Below are 15,488 nucleotides of genomic sequence, written 5' to 3'. Positions count from 1 at the left end.
TAGTGACGTGGCCAGGAAGATGGAATGTGGTGACGTGCATTGACCTCAGGGGCGCCTGGCTTCAGTCTGTAAGAATGACGAGTTTAAGGACTCCCTGTCCCGGGAGGGTGTTAAGAAAAGCTGACCAACGGCGCCTGGGTGGCTCAGATGGTTAAGTCTGCCTTTGACTCAGGTCATGATCTCTAGGTCCTGGGATCAAGCCCCACATGGGGTTCCCCCTTTCATGCTTTCTCTGTATCACTGTCTCAAATGAATAAATAAGATCTTTAAAAGAAAGAAAGAAAGAAAAAGAAAAAAGAGAAAAAGAAAGGCTGACTAACTTGGCTGATGAAGAAACTACAGGCCCTTTTTAGGTTCAGATAGCTTCTTACGTGGATCGCAAAAGCAAGTTCAGGAGAGGTTTCTGCTCCCTGCCTTCCCTGTCTCACAGGATGACTAAGACATGAACGGGCAGTAGGGCACTCCTGTCTGAGGTGCTGACCCACACAGCAGCTGCCCTCAGGGGAGGGGGCTGGGCAGACAGTCCGCAACTTCACTAGAAGCCAGGCAGTAATGAGAGACCGTCTCCTGGCAGGCCCCCTGGGAATAGGGAGGCAAGTGACAAATGTCCTTCTAAGAGCTGCCAGGAATCCTCCCAAGTTCTCCTGTTTCAGGAGACCTCAGGGTGTTCTGCCAGTGCTTAGGTCAGCTGTAGTCTGTTTGTTTTGTTTTATTAACATATAATGTATTATTAGCCCCAGGGGTATAGGTCTGTGAGTTGCCAGGTTTACACACTTCACAGCACTCACCATAGCACATACCCTCCCCAGTGTCCATAACCCAACCACCCTCTCCCGACCCTCTCCCCCTGGCAACCTAGGTCAGCTGTAGTTTAAACCTGGGCCGTGTGGATATTTGTAAGGTCTCTGGGGTGCCATGGCCAATTCCTCTATACAGGTTCCCAGTGGTGGCTCAGTTAGGACCCAGGATGAGCCCAAGGCAGGGACTCCATTACAGAAGAGCGCACCAGGGGCCCATTTACCAAAACCAAACAGAAGTTAAGGTTTTGTCTTAGAAGAAGACAGAGATGGTTTCTGGAACTGGTCCAAAGATTGGAGAGATGGCCAAAGAGTTGACCTCCGAGTTTTCTAAAGGGGGTGAAACAGAACATCTTAATCGCCTTCTGTCTCCCGAGGCTGAGGTGTGGCTGAGTCTTTGGTGGGTCCGAGGTGCCCGCTGGGGCACCTGGCGAGCAGCCTGGCAGGTTGATGCTCTGCTTCCACCTCCAGGGCTGATGACGAAGTCAAAATCCTCTCCCTGCTTGTGCTTGTCATTGGATATTTTATTCTTCAGATGTTTTGTGTCCTTCCCCAGGCCAGTGTTTCCAGAGACCGGCTAGAAAAGTACTTGGGAGGGGACGACTTGGACACGTCCGCCATTCGCCATGACTGCCATTTCGGTGAGGAATTCTGGAGTTGTTCCCCACGCTGCTGCTTCACAGCACTGGCACGTTGATATGGGGGGCTTAGGGGCAGACAACCGATTGACGGGGGCGGGGGGGGGGGGTTACCTTGAACCTACATTTGCATAAGAAGCTTACTGTTTTTACTTAAATTCTGTTTTCATTTAGAGCAGAGTGCTTAGCCAGATTGCTAAACTGAGCTGGGCCAGCTACTGTAGGGGAGAGCAGGGAGTCCTGCAAAAGATACAAAAGTCAGGATGGAGCCAACATGTAAACTGGGGAAGGTAGGGAAGAACATACGCAGGTTCTGAAGGTCTGAGGCCTGGGGGCCTCCATGGACCAGAGCGAGCTGTGTGTCTGGAATCCAGGGAGTGGCCAGATTTCTGTCTGGAGGTGGAATTTTTTTTTTACCAGGACACAAGGCAACAGAGGGCCTGAGAATGTACCCAGAGTGTCTGCAAGTCCAGAATCTGGGTTCCTGACAGGGCTGGAAATCTGAGCAAAAGGGCCTTTGTGGGCGGGCCACCTTTGGTCTCACCCCGGGAGTTCCCCTTTGCCCTTGTTAATAGGGGAGCCAGCCCCTGACAGAGGTGACCTCGGGATCCGCCGAAGGAAGCGGAGAAGGACATGTGAGAGCTGAGGAGGCAGACAGACACGTGGGGATCTCCAGGGGACTAAAAGAGAGGGCCTTCTTCTCCACAGACAAAGCTGTGCAGTTTTCAGAGGCCTCCTTTACCTGGGACCAGGACTCTGAAGCCACAATCCGAGAGTGAGTTGCCTCCTTTCCGTATTGTTGTTCTTCGGGATTTCCCTTGCCAGTCCTGTTCTTAGAAGATTCCACGTAATAGGGCACGTGGGAAAGGGGCTATGTGTTCAGTATAGGCTAATCCCAGGAGGGACGAACTGACGGCAAAATCCTGAGCCTCTTTCCCCGTAACTGCCTCTGACTCCCGGCTGTCTTCCTTGGGGCTGAACGCCTCCAGCTAAGAACCCGTGACGTACTCCAGACTGTGGATGGAGGGAGCCCAGCGTTGACAAGTGGCCTAGGGCTCTGGGTATGGTAAAGAAGACACACAAGAATCCAAAATCAATTTCATGTTATCCATCCGTTCAAGACCAGTAGCCATGGCTTCTTTCCCCTCAATGAACAATGGGGCTGCCTCTAACTAAGCTCCAACTTGAGTTTTATGTCTAAATAACCCATTTCCGCATCCCACCTCCTCTGCCCTAAGCCTACCCTTTCCTGACATGCTGCTGCTCGCTCCTCTGCCCTAAGCCGACCCTTTCCTGCCATGCTGCTGCTCGCCCCGGAGTTCCCTTATCCACAGCTTTGCTCTCCATGATTTCGGTTACCTGCCGCCAACCTTGGTCTGGAAGGAGGTGATCCTCCTCCTGACCAACAGTCTGAAGGTCACTAATAGCCTAACGCTAGGTCACAGCACTGAAATTATTCATCTCCCTTCAGCTCTTCAGGTAGGCCTTGTCTGATCTTGCGTCATCAGAAGAAGGGTGCGTGCGGTACTGTAAGGGAGCAAGACCGCATTCATGTGCCTTTTGTTACACTATATTGTTCCAATTTTTCTATCTTGTTAGTTACTGTGACTCTCTTACTGGGCCTAATATATGAATTTAACTGTATCATAGGGCTGTTTGACAGGAGAAAACACTGTCTACACAGGGTGAAATACAGAGCATATACCCAGCGACACTGAACACAGCACACACGATACCCAGGAAGCCTGTGCAGGCCAGATCTTCCTTCCCGACCCAGCAAACCTTATATTCTCTCTGTTACACCTAGGACTTGCCACACTTCTCTCTTATTTCTACAGCCTTTCCTATGGATTCTGGAGCCTGCCCCAGGAGGCATCAGGCCAGGAGCCCCTCCTCTGAACCCTCCCAACCCGAAAGCCTTCCTTTGCAGAGAGAAGACTGGACAGAGTTCCCACTTTGAGTTGAACTTCTTTTAGACTTTTACTAGCAACGGGCAGATTCAGAAAGATTGTGAGCAAGAGCCCGATGTTCCAAATATTCCAGGGACTCAAAAACAGGATGGGCACAGAGTTCGTAGGAGTCCAGGCCAGTGAATGCTCCTCCCCAGCCAGACACAGCCAGATCTCCAGGGGACAGGGCAGGGAATGTGTGCTTTCAGCAAGTGTCCCCCTGAGTGGCTATTCTCGTCAAATAACCAAGTTTGGGAAACACGGATCTTTTCCAACCCCATTAGTCCTTAAATGAGGGTCCAGATGAAGCGACTTTCCAAGGTCACACAGCTTAGCAGTAGCAGAGTTGAGACTCAAACTCAGATCTCCAGACTCCCATTAAGGTCTTGTTCAATGGTACCATGTTGGTGCTAAGAGAATTTTTCCAGTTGAAAGCTATAATAGTACAAAGAGCTCATATAGTTGGGTAAGAAAGGGTTCACTCTCTAACCCTTTCGAGCTTAAAAAAAAAAAAAAAAGTATTAAAGAAGCATTTCAGGGTCTTCTATATCCAAGACAAATTTTCCAATCTTGAGGAGAAGTTTCCTAACACCAGACTCCCCATGGAGAGTCTGAGAAGCAGCCTGAACTATTCTTGAATAACTCCCTCCATCTCCTTCAAATACTCTCTCTCTTTCAGTGTGAACCTGGACATTATGCCAGGCCAGCTGGTGGCTGTGGTGGGCACTGTGGGCTCTGGGAAGTCATCCTTGATGTCAGCCATGCTGGGAGAAATGGAAAATGTCCACGGGCACGTCACCATCAAGGTGAGAGTGGATGCCAAGGAGAAGAGTTCTGACATTCAAGTGTGGGCCACTTCATGCTGCTTTCTTGTTTGGGAGAAGGCACTGAGAAGGAGAATCTGCCAAGCGCTGCTGTTGTCTTGCCATTGGTGCTGTCTTACGGACATTTGTTAGACGTGCAAACTGTAGATCTTGGCCCTACTCCACACATAGATTCAAACTCTGGGGCAGATTCTGGAAACCTGCGGGGTTTTGTTTTTTTGTTTTTGTTTTTTGTTTGTTTGTTTTTAAAGATTTTATTTATTCATTTGACAGAGAGAGACACAGAGAGAGAGGGAACACAAGCATGGGGAGTGGGAGAGGGAGAAGCAGGCTTCCCGCCGAGCAGGGAGCCCGATGCGGGGCTCAATCCCAGAACACTGGGACCATGACCCGAGCCGAAGGCAGCCTCCTAACCAACTGAGCCACCCAGGTGCACTGAAACCTGCGTTTTTAATGAGGTCCCCAGGTGATTCCCATATGTATACTTAACTTTGAAAACGTAAACAGAGCCGTCTTCCTTCAAAGTATAGGCGGTTCTACTTTATCTGTGTTTCTAAAAGCATCATTAAAAATTTACATAATTTTTGGGGCACCTGGGTGGCTCAGTTGGTTAAGTGTGCTTTCTCATGCCTTCAGCTCAGGTCATGATCCCAGGGTCCTGGGATCGAGTTCCGCATCGGGCTCCCTGCTCAGTGGGGAGTCTGCTTCTCCCTCTGCTTGTGTTCTCTATCTCTCTCTCTCAAATCTTAAAAAAAAAAAAAAGAAACTCTATTACCAGGGTACCAACAAAACTAATAACAATAATAACAATTAAAACAGCAACATTGTAAATTACACTCAGCATCACAGTTAGCCCTGGACTGCCTACCTGCTCCTTTGAGAGCTTGGTCTTTGAGGTCACTGCTTCCAATACAGAAACTTGATACCAGGTGTAGATATCTTCATCAGTTTTTTTAAACAGAGAAGAAATCTTTTCATAGTAGCTTCATTAGCCCTCTCTGCTTCCCCAGAGAGTTAAATTTAGGGGAAATTATAGGTACTTGGAATCATTTAACCAGTCACTACTTCTACTTGCATCCAAAAAAAAAAAAAAAAAGTCAATAAGCTTTTTAGCTTTTTTCCTTAAGATCTTCGTATATTGCCAAGCATTTCTTTTTAATTAGGAGAGACCTTGACCCTGATTGCTTGACACTGACATGCTTAGAAAATGAAGAACTAACACTTCTTTCACATTACCCTGACACTGTTCCCTGATTTACCAATCGCTTATGAGCTAATTTACATTAAATAAACTTGCAGTATAGCAGAACAGACTCTATAGATTAAAATCTGTTTCCTAACTTCTTTTTTAAAAAGATTTCTTTATTTTAGAGGGCATGTGAGTGAGCGGGAGCAGGGCAGGTGGAGGGAAAGGGGGAGAGAGAGAATGTCAAGAATTTCAAGATCCTGGGTCGCGATGCCAGGATCCTGGGTTCGAGTTCCGCACCAGTCTCCCTGCTCAGGGAGCCTTTGTCAGGCTCCATCTCTCTTTGAACATGATCTGCTTCATGCATCAGCCTGCATCGTAATTCAAATCTCTTGGTTCTTCCTAAAATATCATCTATATTATCTCCTGTGTCAGTGTTAGCCCTCTATTGGTCTTAGGAAGCTCACTGGGGACTGACTGAAAAAACCCCTGTTTGGGGTACCTGGGTGGCTCAGTGGGTTAAAGCCTCTGCCTTCAGCTCAGGTCATGATCCCAGGGTCCTGGGATGGAGCTCCTCATCGAGCTCTCTGTTCAGCGGGGAGCCTGCTTCTCCCTCTCTCTATGCCTGCCTCTCTGCCTACTTGTGATCTCTCTCTGTCAAATAAATAAATAAAATCTTTAAAAAACAAACCAAAAAACCCTGTTCTAGGAGCAGCATGTGCATTCATCTCCCAGTTTGGGGGATCATGACTACAAAGTGATAGTAATAAAGGGGGGGTAGGGGTAAACGAAGAATAGGGTCTCAAATCTTTCTCCCTTGTTGCTACAATACATACAAGCACATTTATAAATATCAGATGCTCAGTTAGCCTAACATTCATCTTTTCAAATCCAAGTTCTGTTTTTTCTTCCCCATCCTCCTATTCCTTCCTCCAACCCTGCATTTCTGGAGAGACGACTGTCACGTGCTCTGATCCTTCCCGTCTAGGGCACCGTAGCCTATGTCCCCCAGCAGTCCTGGATACAGAATGGCACCATAAAGGACAACATCCTCTTTGGATCCGAGTTTGATGAAAAGAGATACCAGCAGATTCTGGAGGCCTGTGCCCTCCTGCAAGACTTGGAGGTGTTGCCTGGAGGAGACCTGGCTGAGATTGGAGAGAAGGTACTTGGAATTCCAAGGGACCTTGAAGGGTGAAGAAATGGCCAAGACCAAAGCGTGAGGATGGTGGAGAAGACGGGAGGACAAGAGCTGGCCGGTTTGCATAGTCGGGTTGGAACAAATACCAGAAAACATGAGTTTATACAATATTTGAAAATTAAAAATTTGTAGCTAGAAGCAAATCTCAGATTTGTGTCATCTAAAAGAAAGCTGATGAGGATCTGAGAGGTTAACCAACCAGTGCCTGGCCCAAGGCTGACCTCACAGGGAGAGGAGCAGAGAGGCAGGACCAGAACTTGTGTCCTAACTCGACCTCTGGATGTGCCCAGAAAAAGGTCTGATAAATCTCCTTCACATGCTTAGAAATTTAGTGTGAATGATTTTCTCAGGTTATTAATGCCTTTCTTAAAAACAGATTTTAAATGACTTTACTGTATCCATTATATGGTCACAGCATAACTGGTTACATATTTAGGGTGTTTTCAACTTTCCTCCCTATTACTAACAATGAATAGAGCAGCTTTCGGGGGACAAGGATCTTCAGATATTAGCAGATTAATGAAGATAGGGCTTGAGAGTGATTTTGTACATTAATTCAACATACATTTACTGAGGACCTACTATGTGCCACACACTATTTTAAGTGCTGGATTTACATCCTCGAGTTAGAGAAAAATCTGCCCTGATCTAGTTTTATATTCCCATGGGGATGGATTCAAAATTCATAAGTAAATCATATAATAGAAGATGATAGGCGCCTGGGTGGCTCATTTGTTAAGCGTCTGCCTTTGGCTCAGGTTATGATCCCAGGGTCTTGGGATCGAGGCCCACATCGGGCTTCCTGCTCAGTGGGAGGCCTGCTTCTCCCACTCCCACTCCCCCTGCTTGTGTTCCTTCTCTCTCCATGTCTCTGTCAAATAAATAAATAAAATATTAAAAGAAAATGGTAATTTGGGCCTACATGTAATAATTGGGCCTGAAGTAATAGATTTGAATCTAAGTTACTTACTTATATAAAGGAACTTGTAAGATTTTAAAGTCCTTGATAACTTATGGGGGCAAATCTCTCCCTTTCCCTTCCTTAACGAATAGTGTCTGCAAAGGCAGAACTGTGGAGTAGTGCTTAACAGAAATTATTTTATTCTTCAGGGTATAAATCTCAGTGGGGGTCAGAAGCAGCGGATCAGCCTGGCCAGAGCTACCTATCAGAATTCAGACATCTACGTTCTGGATGACCCCCTGTCGGCCGTGGATGCTCATGTGGGAAAACATATTTTCAATAAGGTCTTGGGTCCCAATGGCCTATTGAAAGGCAAGGTGAGAAATTATTTAAAGCAAAGAAGACATTGGCGTGGGGGGTGGGGTGGGGAGACACATGTCCTTGGACTGCTTCTGTCCTGAAGCAAATTTCCTTACTTACCTGCCTCCTAGGCTGCTGAGGACATACAGTGTCACACTGGTCTCCCAGGCAAGGACCCATGAAAGCTTCCATCTTGAGGTCATGGCTTCTGCCAGAACTGTCTAATTGGAGCCTTATTCTGTGTCTCTGACATTGAGCCTCTTAGGATGATTGATGTGATAAAAGGCTCTTTGAGACCTGTGGTATAATAAGGAATACATTTGGGTTTTGTCCCCAGGTCCTGGCACAGATCCCCTAACCCTTGGACTTTGCCGAGTAATAACACTAAGAGTGGTTTCTGTTCATAAGCCTGAGGAGTGACTAGGATGTGTTCCCTGGACCGCTTCAGGACAGGGCTGTTGGAGAGAAAGCCCAGGTGATGGGCGGGTTAGAACTTCCAGCCCCACCTACAAACCTCTGGGGAGGGACGGAGGGCCTGAAGACTGGGTTACAAAAATCTGGGTTACACTTGGATTGGTGTCAGTGCCGCAAAGGTCCTGAGGGGATGGCCCAGTTGGTGAGAGCCGGGGAGGCCCATAGGTGCTCCCCACAACCCCTTCTGTTGCTCTGTTTGTGTTTCTTCCATTTGACTCTTCTTGAGTCGTGTCCTTTACAACGAGCTGACAAACCTAAGTGTGTTCTGGAGATCTGTGAGAGCCACTCTAGCAAGTTATTGTTCACGAGGAAGGGACTTTATAGCTGGTTGGTCAGAAGTATGGGTGGCTCAAGAATTCCAACCGGCATCTGAGATCAGGTCCATCTTATGGGCCCGAGCCCGTAAGCTGTGGGCTTGGCGCTCATTCCAGGAAGTCAGTGTCAGAATGGAACTGAATCGTCTGAAAACCTCCCAGAGGACCCAACAAGTCACCTCACTGGTGGGACAGAGGTCACCCTGCAGGTTTTAGCGCTCTGCTCTATGAAGGCGCTTCCCCAGATGCCCCGCAGGATGTAGGAACGCTGTGCCTGGAAGGGATGACTCAACCTAAACATAAAAAACCAACATTTCTTGAGTATTTGTTTTGTCCCAGGCTGGTGCTAAGTACTTTGATTGCATTTCCTCACTTGGTTCTTGCAATGCGCCTGAGAGACAGCACTGAGGAGGCAGCCAGAACAAGTCAGAAGAGCCCGTGGTAGGTGAAGACTTGGCTTTTCTTACCACGGGCCACTTAGCACATCTTCCCGGACACGGCGGGCTGAAAGGGGCAGGGGCTAACAGAGCCCCTCGAGGATTTGTGTTTCTCACCAGCAGTAAGTGTAGAATGAGGGCTGTCAAGAACAGCTCCCTGAGCATTGGTCAGTGTTTGGCCTGTTTCTTTCAAGACTTTTGGATTGCTGCCGGTCAGGATAGGTGGGCTGCTGTCCCACTGAGGGCCTTTGCCTCTTTGGATCAGCGAGTCAACAGGAGCTCACTCTCCATCCTACTCCGGGTTCTGGCTCCTGTCTGTAAGTCCTCTTGGCCCCATTTATTCATGAACTGTGGACCGGGGCACCTGGGTGGCTCAGTTGGTTAAGCAACTGCCTTCAGCTCAGTTCACGATCCTGGAATCCTGAGATCAAGTCCCACATCGGGCTCCCAGCTCCACGGGGAGTCTGCTTCTCCCTCTGACCTTCTCACCTCTCATGCTGTCTCTCACTGTTTCTCTCTCAAAGAAATAAAATCTTTAAAAAAAAAAAAAAAAAACCACAAAATTCCGAAAGGATGGCACATGAACTGTGTACCACCCTGTGCCTGACTGTGTCTGACTTTGTTGCAAAGACTGGGCATACACACATGAAAAGGCCTGGTCCTTGCTTTCAAGTAAACATACAATCTAAGGGGAAGACATACAGAAAAGCGAACAATAATAATACAAGAATTATTTTAATGGCAGTCTATACAGACTACAATAGAACCATTGGGGGGATACCCAAGTCTTACCTGGGGACTCAGGAAAGGCTCCCAGAAGACTTGGCTTTGAGCTGAGACTGGGAGGGTGAGCATTTCCTGGATCTTCTAGATATGAGGGATCTGGTCTCTGTGGGGTCATGAGGTAGAGAAAAGAGGCAGTGGTTTGGGTCCTCTCTCCAGAGGCCCATTTCAAGCCCATCCCCTGTCTGAAACACATTACTGATCCATGAGTGTTTTTCTTTCTCTGACTGGAGTCTCTGCGTCCTTGGTCAGTGTGGTTCGCAAGTACACAGGAGTACAAGGGATGCCAACTCTCCCGCACCAGGGAGGGCCTGGGCTGAAGACAACCTTGGATGCCCCTGCCGTGTCTCTAACGTGCTGAAAGAATCTGAGCAGCTGTTGTTAGTTTAGTTGATTAGCTGGTTATTTGAAGGGGAAGTTAGTTAGCTAGTTATTTGGTTTGTATGCATCAGTTAAATTGATAGACTTTGATCTCAAGTGACATTCCTAAGCCCCCAGGAGGCTGGAAGAAGGTGTGTAGGGAAAACCACATATCACTACAGAAAATAACTGAATATATCCACCAGGGAAGGAGTCACCTCTTACACACAGGGTCTGGTGTCAGGATTAGGTGTTGGAAAGGAAAGAGGAAGGAAAAGAGATTAGGTGGTCAGGGCTACATTTTGAAACCGAGCCCTACTTTGAAACAGAATTAAGATGACTGTTTTTCTTTTCTTCTTCTTCTCCTCCTTCTTTCTTTCTTTTTCTTCTTCTTTTTTTTTTTTTTTTAAAGAGCAAGTCAAGGAAGGTGATAGACATTCTGGGTAATTGGAAGTTAGCTACTCATAGTTAGTGGGAGGTTAGTTTCTTTCCTTTTTTTTTTTTTTAAAGATTTTATTTATTTATCAGAGAGAGAGAGCGAGCACAGGCAGACAGTGGCAGGGCGAGAAGCAGGCTCCCCGCCGAGCAAGGAGCCCGATGCGGGACTCGACCCCAGGACGCTGGGATCATGACCTGAGCCGAAGGCAGCTGCTTAACCAACTGAGCCACCCAGGCGTCCAGTTTCTTTCCTTTTTAAGAGCAAGCCAAGGATGGTGGTGGCCAGAGCGTCTCACTAAGGGAAGGCGATGGTACAACTCCCTGTTGTTCTTTCAGACTCGACTCTTGGTTACGCACAGCATTCACTTTCTTCCCCAAGTGGATGAGATCGTGGTTCTGGGGCATGGCACCATCTTGGAGAAGGGATCCTACAGCTCTCTGCTGGCCAAGAAAGGATCATTTGCTAAGATTCTGAAGACATTCACAAAACAGACGGGTCCTGAGGAAGAGGCCACAGGTATGTACGGAAGAATGGAACAGGATAAAGCTTGGGTATGGACAGGGTAGGACTGGTAAACTGCTGTCTCCTTCCTGCACTGTTCAGTATCCAATAGATTAGATTTGGAAGCGAATTATGCAGAGAGCCCAAATCTGTTCTTTCTGTATTTTATGTCTCTGTAAAGAAACACAGTCTAAAAACTCTGTGCCTGAGCCAAATGGGGGGCTCATCTTGCTCATATGGTCTCTGACATGCAGTCGATGGACACTAGAAGGGTATGACTGAAGATTTAGGGCTATTAGCCCTTGTGAAAGAAACACTAGTGGCTTCAGGGGCCCCCTTTTAGGGATGCTGTGCTTCTATTGATTCATATTACCCATCCTATCCCACCACCCTGAATCCACTAAAACCACTTCCTGGACAGCTTCATAGGCTGGTCCCAAGTGTACACAGAATTTTTTTTCAAAGATTTTATTTATTTATAAAGTAGGCAGAGAGGTAGGTGGTGGGTGCGGGAGGAGCAGGCTCTCTGCTGAGCAGGGAGCCTGATTCAGGGCTCAATCCCAGGACCCTGAGATCATGACCTGGGCTGAAGGCAGAGGCTTAACCCACTGAGCCACCCAGGTGTCCCTGTACACAGAATTCTTGATAAGCCCTAACAAAGTCATCTGGACCAATATACCAAAACCACTGGGTGTTTCAACTCGGGAAAAATCATGGCAGTTGCATAGTCTCACAGTGTACCATAGGAATAGCCCCTAATACCACCACTATTGGGATCATCAATTAGTTCTAGTCAGCAATGGAGCCCTGATCTCTGAGGACCTTCCCAAGGATCTGCCAACAGTAGTCCTGTACATAGTCCTAGGTATCTACTTCCATAGCAGTCACCAGCAGGAGATCAAGCCTGAGAAAGCAAGATCTGGAGAGTGAATTCCAGAAGTCAGTTGGGAGAGGGAGTAGCTACCGAGCCTGCAAGTAGCTACCGGGCTCATGCAGGCATTGAAGTCAGGAAATGTGATGGTTCAAAACCACCCTGGGGAGCTCAAGGGATGGAAAGAAAAGCCTAAACCAGAAAGTCTGTAAGTGTTGGAGGGATAGTGCAGGATCAAAAAAACGGGATGATCTGGGTGACAGGGACTGGCAGCCATCCCAGGAGACCGGGTAGGGGCACTTCAAACCAGTAGAAAGGAAGAAGCCAGAACTTTCCATCAGCCTTTATGTACTCTAGGGACTGGCCTGGAGAAAACTAAAAGCACCTGCCTGGGGAGCAAAGGTCCCAAGTCAAAGAGCAGTATCCGATGCTTGATTCCCCTGAGTCATTGCTTAGTCAACCACATCACCATGACCTGCTCCAACAGTTTCCTTATGCTAAGTCTAGCCTTTCCCCCCCTCCCTTTGGCCATGATCGGAGTTTCTGGATTCTGTTATAAACCCACATGGATGGATAGCCCCTTTGAAGAATCTTGTCCTTTATGTACAAAGGTCAGTTTGTAAAACAGCTCATCAAGCCTTTGTTCTGGTAAACACTGATTAACTATGTCTGAGCGATGCCTGACACGCTGCTAGCTGTTGGTTCTGGGACTCAAGGTTCAGACCAGTATATGGCAGAATGAAGGGAAGGGCAAGGTGACCTGTATCAATACTGGTTTGGTGTATTAGTTTCTTAATTAGCTGGCATAACAAAGAACCACAGACCAAGTGGCTTAAGCAACAGAAATTTATTTTCTTATGGTTCTGGAGGCTAAGTCCCAAATCAAGGTGTTGGTAGGATTTGTTCCTTCTGAAGGTGATGGGGAAGGATATGTTTCAGGCTTCTCTCCTAGCTTCTGGAGGTTTCTTGGCAGTCTTTGGCAATTTTGGCTTGGAGACACACCACATTGTTCTCTGCCTTCATCTTCTCATGGGATGCATGTGTGTCTCTCTGTCCAAATTTCCCCTTTGTATAAGGACATCAGACATAATGGATTAGGGGCCCATCCTACTCCAATCTAACCTCCTCATAACTATGTCTATAATGAGCCTACTGCCAAATAAGGTCATATTCTGAGGTAGTGGAAGTTAGGATTTCAACCACAAATTTGGCAGCAGACACAATTCAGTCTTTCACACCAGTCCTCTGACATACCCAAATTCATATCTTTCTCGTGTGCAAAATATATTTATGCCATACCGACACCCACAATGTCTTAATTATTCCAGTATCAACTCTAAGTCCAAAATCTCATCTAAATGTCAGTCCGAAGTCCCACATGTCAACATTTGACTCATGCAAGTCACTTGTGGGTGAGACCTGGAGTCTTGGGGCAGAATTCCTCTCCATCTGTCAAGCTGCAAGATCAGACAGGTTATCTGCTTCAGTAGTGAAACAAGCATAGGATAGACATTCCCATTCCAAAAGGGGAAGATCAGAAGGAAAAAGGGGGTCATGAATCCCAAGCAAATCTAAAATCTAGCAGGACAGATTCCATCAGATTTTTAAGGTTCGATAATGATCTTGTTTGGCCTGTTGCTGTCTGTTTAGGCTCAACCTGGGCTGGTGGTTTCAACTCTTCCACCCCTGGGCAGTGGTTGTACCCTATGGAACTGAAGAGTAGCAGACCCCAGTGTTATTGTTCCCTTTACTTGAATGATAACACAGCCCTCCACAGCTGGATAGCTCTATTAGTACATTTTCCGCCTCTAGAATCCTAGAAGTCTGACAGTGTTCCTTCGTTTAGTCCTGTCTCTGTCCCCTTCAGTCTTAGCATTTCTGCTAAGAGGGTTGGTCAGATTAAGTCATAAACTCAATCTCCTTAGTAAATCTGCTCTTGAGCTTTGCTGGTGGATTTTTCATTTTCACTATTGTGCTTTTCTAGGATTTGTTTTCCTTTTTAAAATTTGATCTCTTTATTGATGTTCTCTATTTGATGTGAACTCATACTTTATTTTTTATTAAAGATTTTTATTTATTTATCTGACAGACAGAGGCCACAAGCAGGCAGAGAGGCAGGCAGAGAGAGAAGGAGGGGAAGCAGGCTCTGCTGAGCAGAGAGCCTGATGCGGGGCTTGATTCCACGACCCTGGAATCATGACCCGAGCTGAAGGCAGAGGCTTTAACTCACTGAGCCACCCAGGTGCCCCTCATTCTCATACTTTAGATCTCAGACATGGCTTCCTTTCGTTCTTTGGACTTATTTATAATAGTCAATTTGAAGTCTTTCTCTGCTAAGTCCAATGTCTGTGCTTGCATGGGTACAGTTCCTGTTGACTGTTTCTCCCCACCTCCACCCTGTATATGGTCCCATGCTTTCTCACAATTTTTTTGTTGAAAACTGGTCACTTTAAATAATGCAACACTGGAAATAAGATTTTTCTTCCTTACCCTGCCAGAATTTGTTGTTGTTTGTCCTGTTTAGTTTCCTTAACTAATTCTTATGAAATCTGTATTTTTTTTTTTGTCCTATGTGGCCACAGAAGTCTCTGCTTGGTTGGTCAGCTATTGATTGGACAGAGATTTCCTTAAGGGCCTGGAATCAATAAGTCACTCAGCTTTTTCTGAAAGACTTCATGGTGGGAGGGAAGGTATGTCCCTAACACGGCAATAGGCAGTTGACAATTCTACTTCACCTTTTTTTCCTTCTTGCCCAGAGTCTGAAGTTTAGCCTGGGTAAGAGAATATGACCTTCTCATGTCTGTCGTGAGCATGTGCACAGCCCTAACCATGCGTACAGTGTTCTAGATTGCCAGGAATACATTAAAAATATCAAAGATCTCTAAGGGTATCTTCTTCTCCAAAATCTTAAAAGTTTTTGTTTAGCTTATTATGTGCCCCAACTGTTATCATCCCTTAGGCAACTCTGATGTTAAACAGTTGCTGCTGATTATTTTAGCTAACTCCAGTAAGTCCGGTCCAATAAAGACAAGCCCTGTGAATCGCTTGGCATTTTGGCTAAGATCAAGTATAAAGACCAGCCCTGTGAATGGGGTTTTCTAGAGAACTGCAGGCAGGTCAAATAATGACAATTCTCTAGGGACTGAAATTGGTAATCCAGGGGCTAATGGGACTAGTAATCACAACTGCAACTTTTTACCCAGGCCTTTTTTATTTACCTTTAAATTCCCCTGACTCTCCCATCTTGGGGAGGCAAATTTGAGGCTTGTCCTCCCGTCTCTTCATTTGGCTTCATCTTGCGTAATCCCTTTCCTTGTTGAACAGTCAGTATCTCAGTGATTGCCTGTCCTGTTTATTGGGAAGTCAGACTTGGGTTTGGTTCCAGGAAGAGATGTTTGGGAGAGTTTTGAACACATTCTCTTCCCTCCAGCAGTTAGGAGGCTGCTGATTTTT

General features: G+C 46.6%; 1 protein-coding gene across 2 annotated transcripts in view; it reads left to right on the top strand.

Annotated features, from left to right (window-relative positions):
* The window catches only part of ABCC2 (ATP binding cassette subfamily C member 2), a 73,336-nt gene that overhangs the window by 40,966 nt on the left and 16,882 nt on the right, over positions 1 to 15,488 (top strand). The window contains exons 14-19 of one of the 2 annotated variants that reach the window (XM_059169222.1): positions 1,354 to 1,438; positions 2,144 to 2,210; positions 4,064 to 4,190; positions 6,383 to 6,559; positions 7,706 to 7,873; positions 10,999 to 11,179. In XM_059169222.1, the coding sequence (XP_059025205.1) occupies positions 1,354 to 1,438; positions 2,144 to 2,210; positions 4,064 to 4,190; positions 6,383 to 6,559; positions 7,706 to 7,873; positions 10,999 to 11,179 (805 nt within the window). The remainder of the gene's footprint in view (positions 1 to 1,353; positions 1,439 to 2,143; positions 2,211 to 4,063; positions 4,191 to 6,382; positions 6,560 to 7,705; positions 7,874 to 10,998; positions 11,180 to 15,488) is intronic. The other variant, XM_059169223.1, reaches the window with a different exon arrangement.

The sequence above is a fragment of the Mustela lutreola genome, chromosome 4, assembly GCF_030435805.1.
Source record: "Mustela lutreola isolate mMusLut2 chromosome 4, mMusLut2.pri, whole genome shotgun sequence".
Taxonomy (NCBI): Eukaryota; Metazoa; Chordata; class Mammalia; order Carnivora; family Mustelidae; genus Mustela; species Mustela lutreola.
The sequence above is the reverse complement of the archived record's forward strand: the minus strand, read 5'-3'. Positions and strand labels throughout refer to the sequence as shown.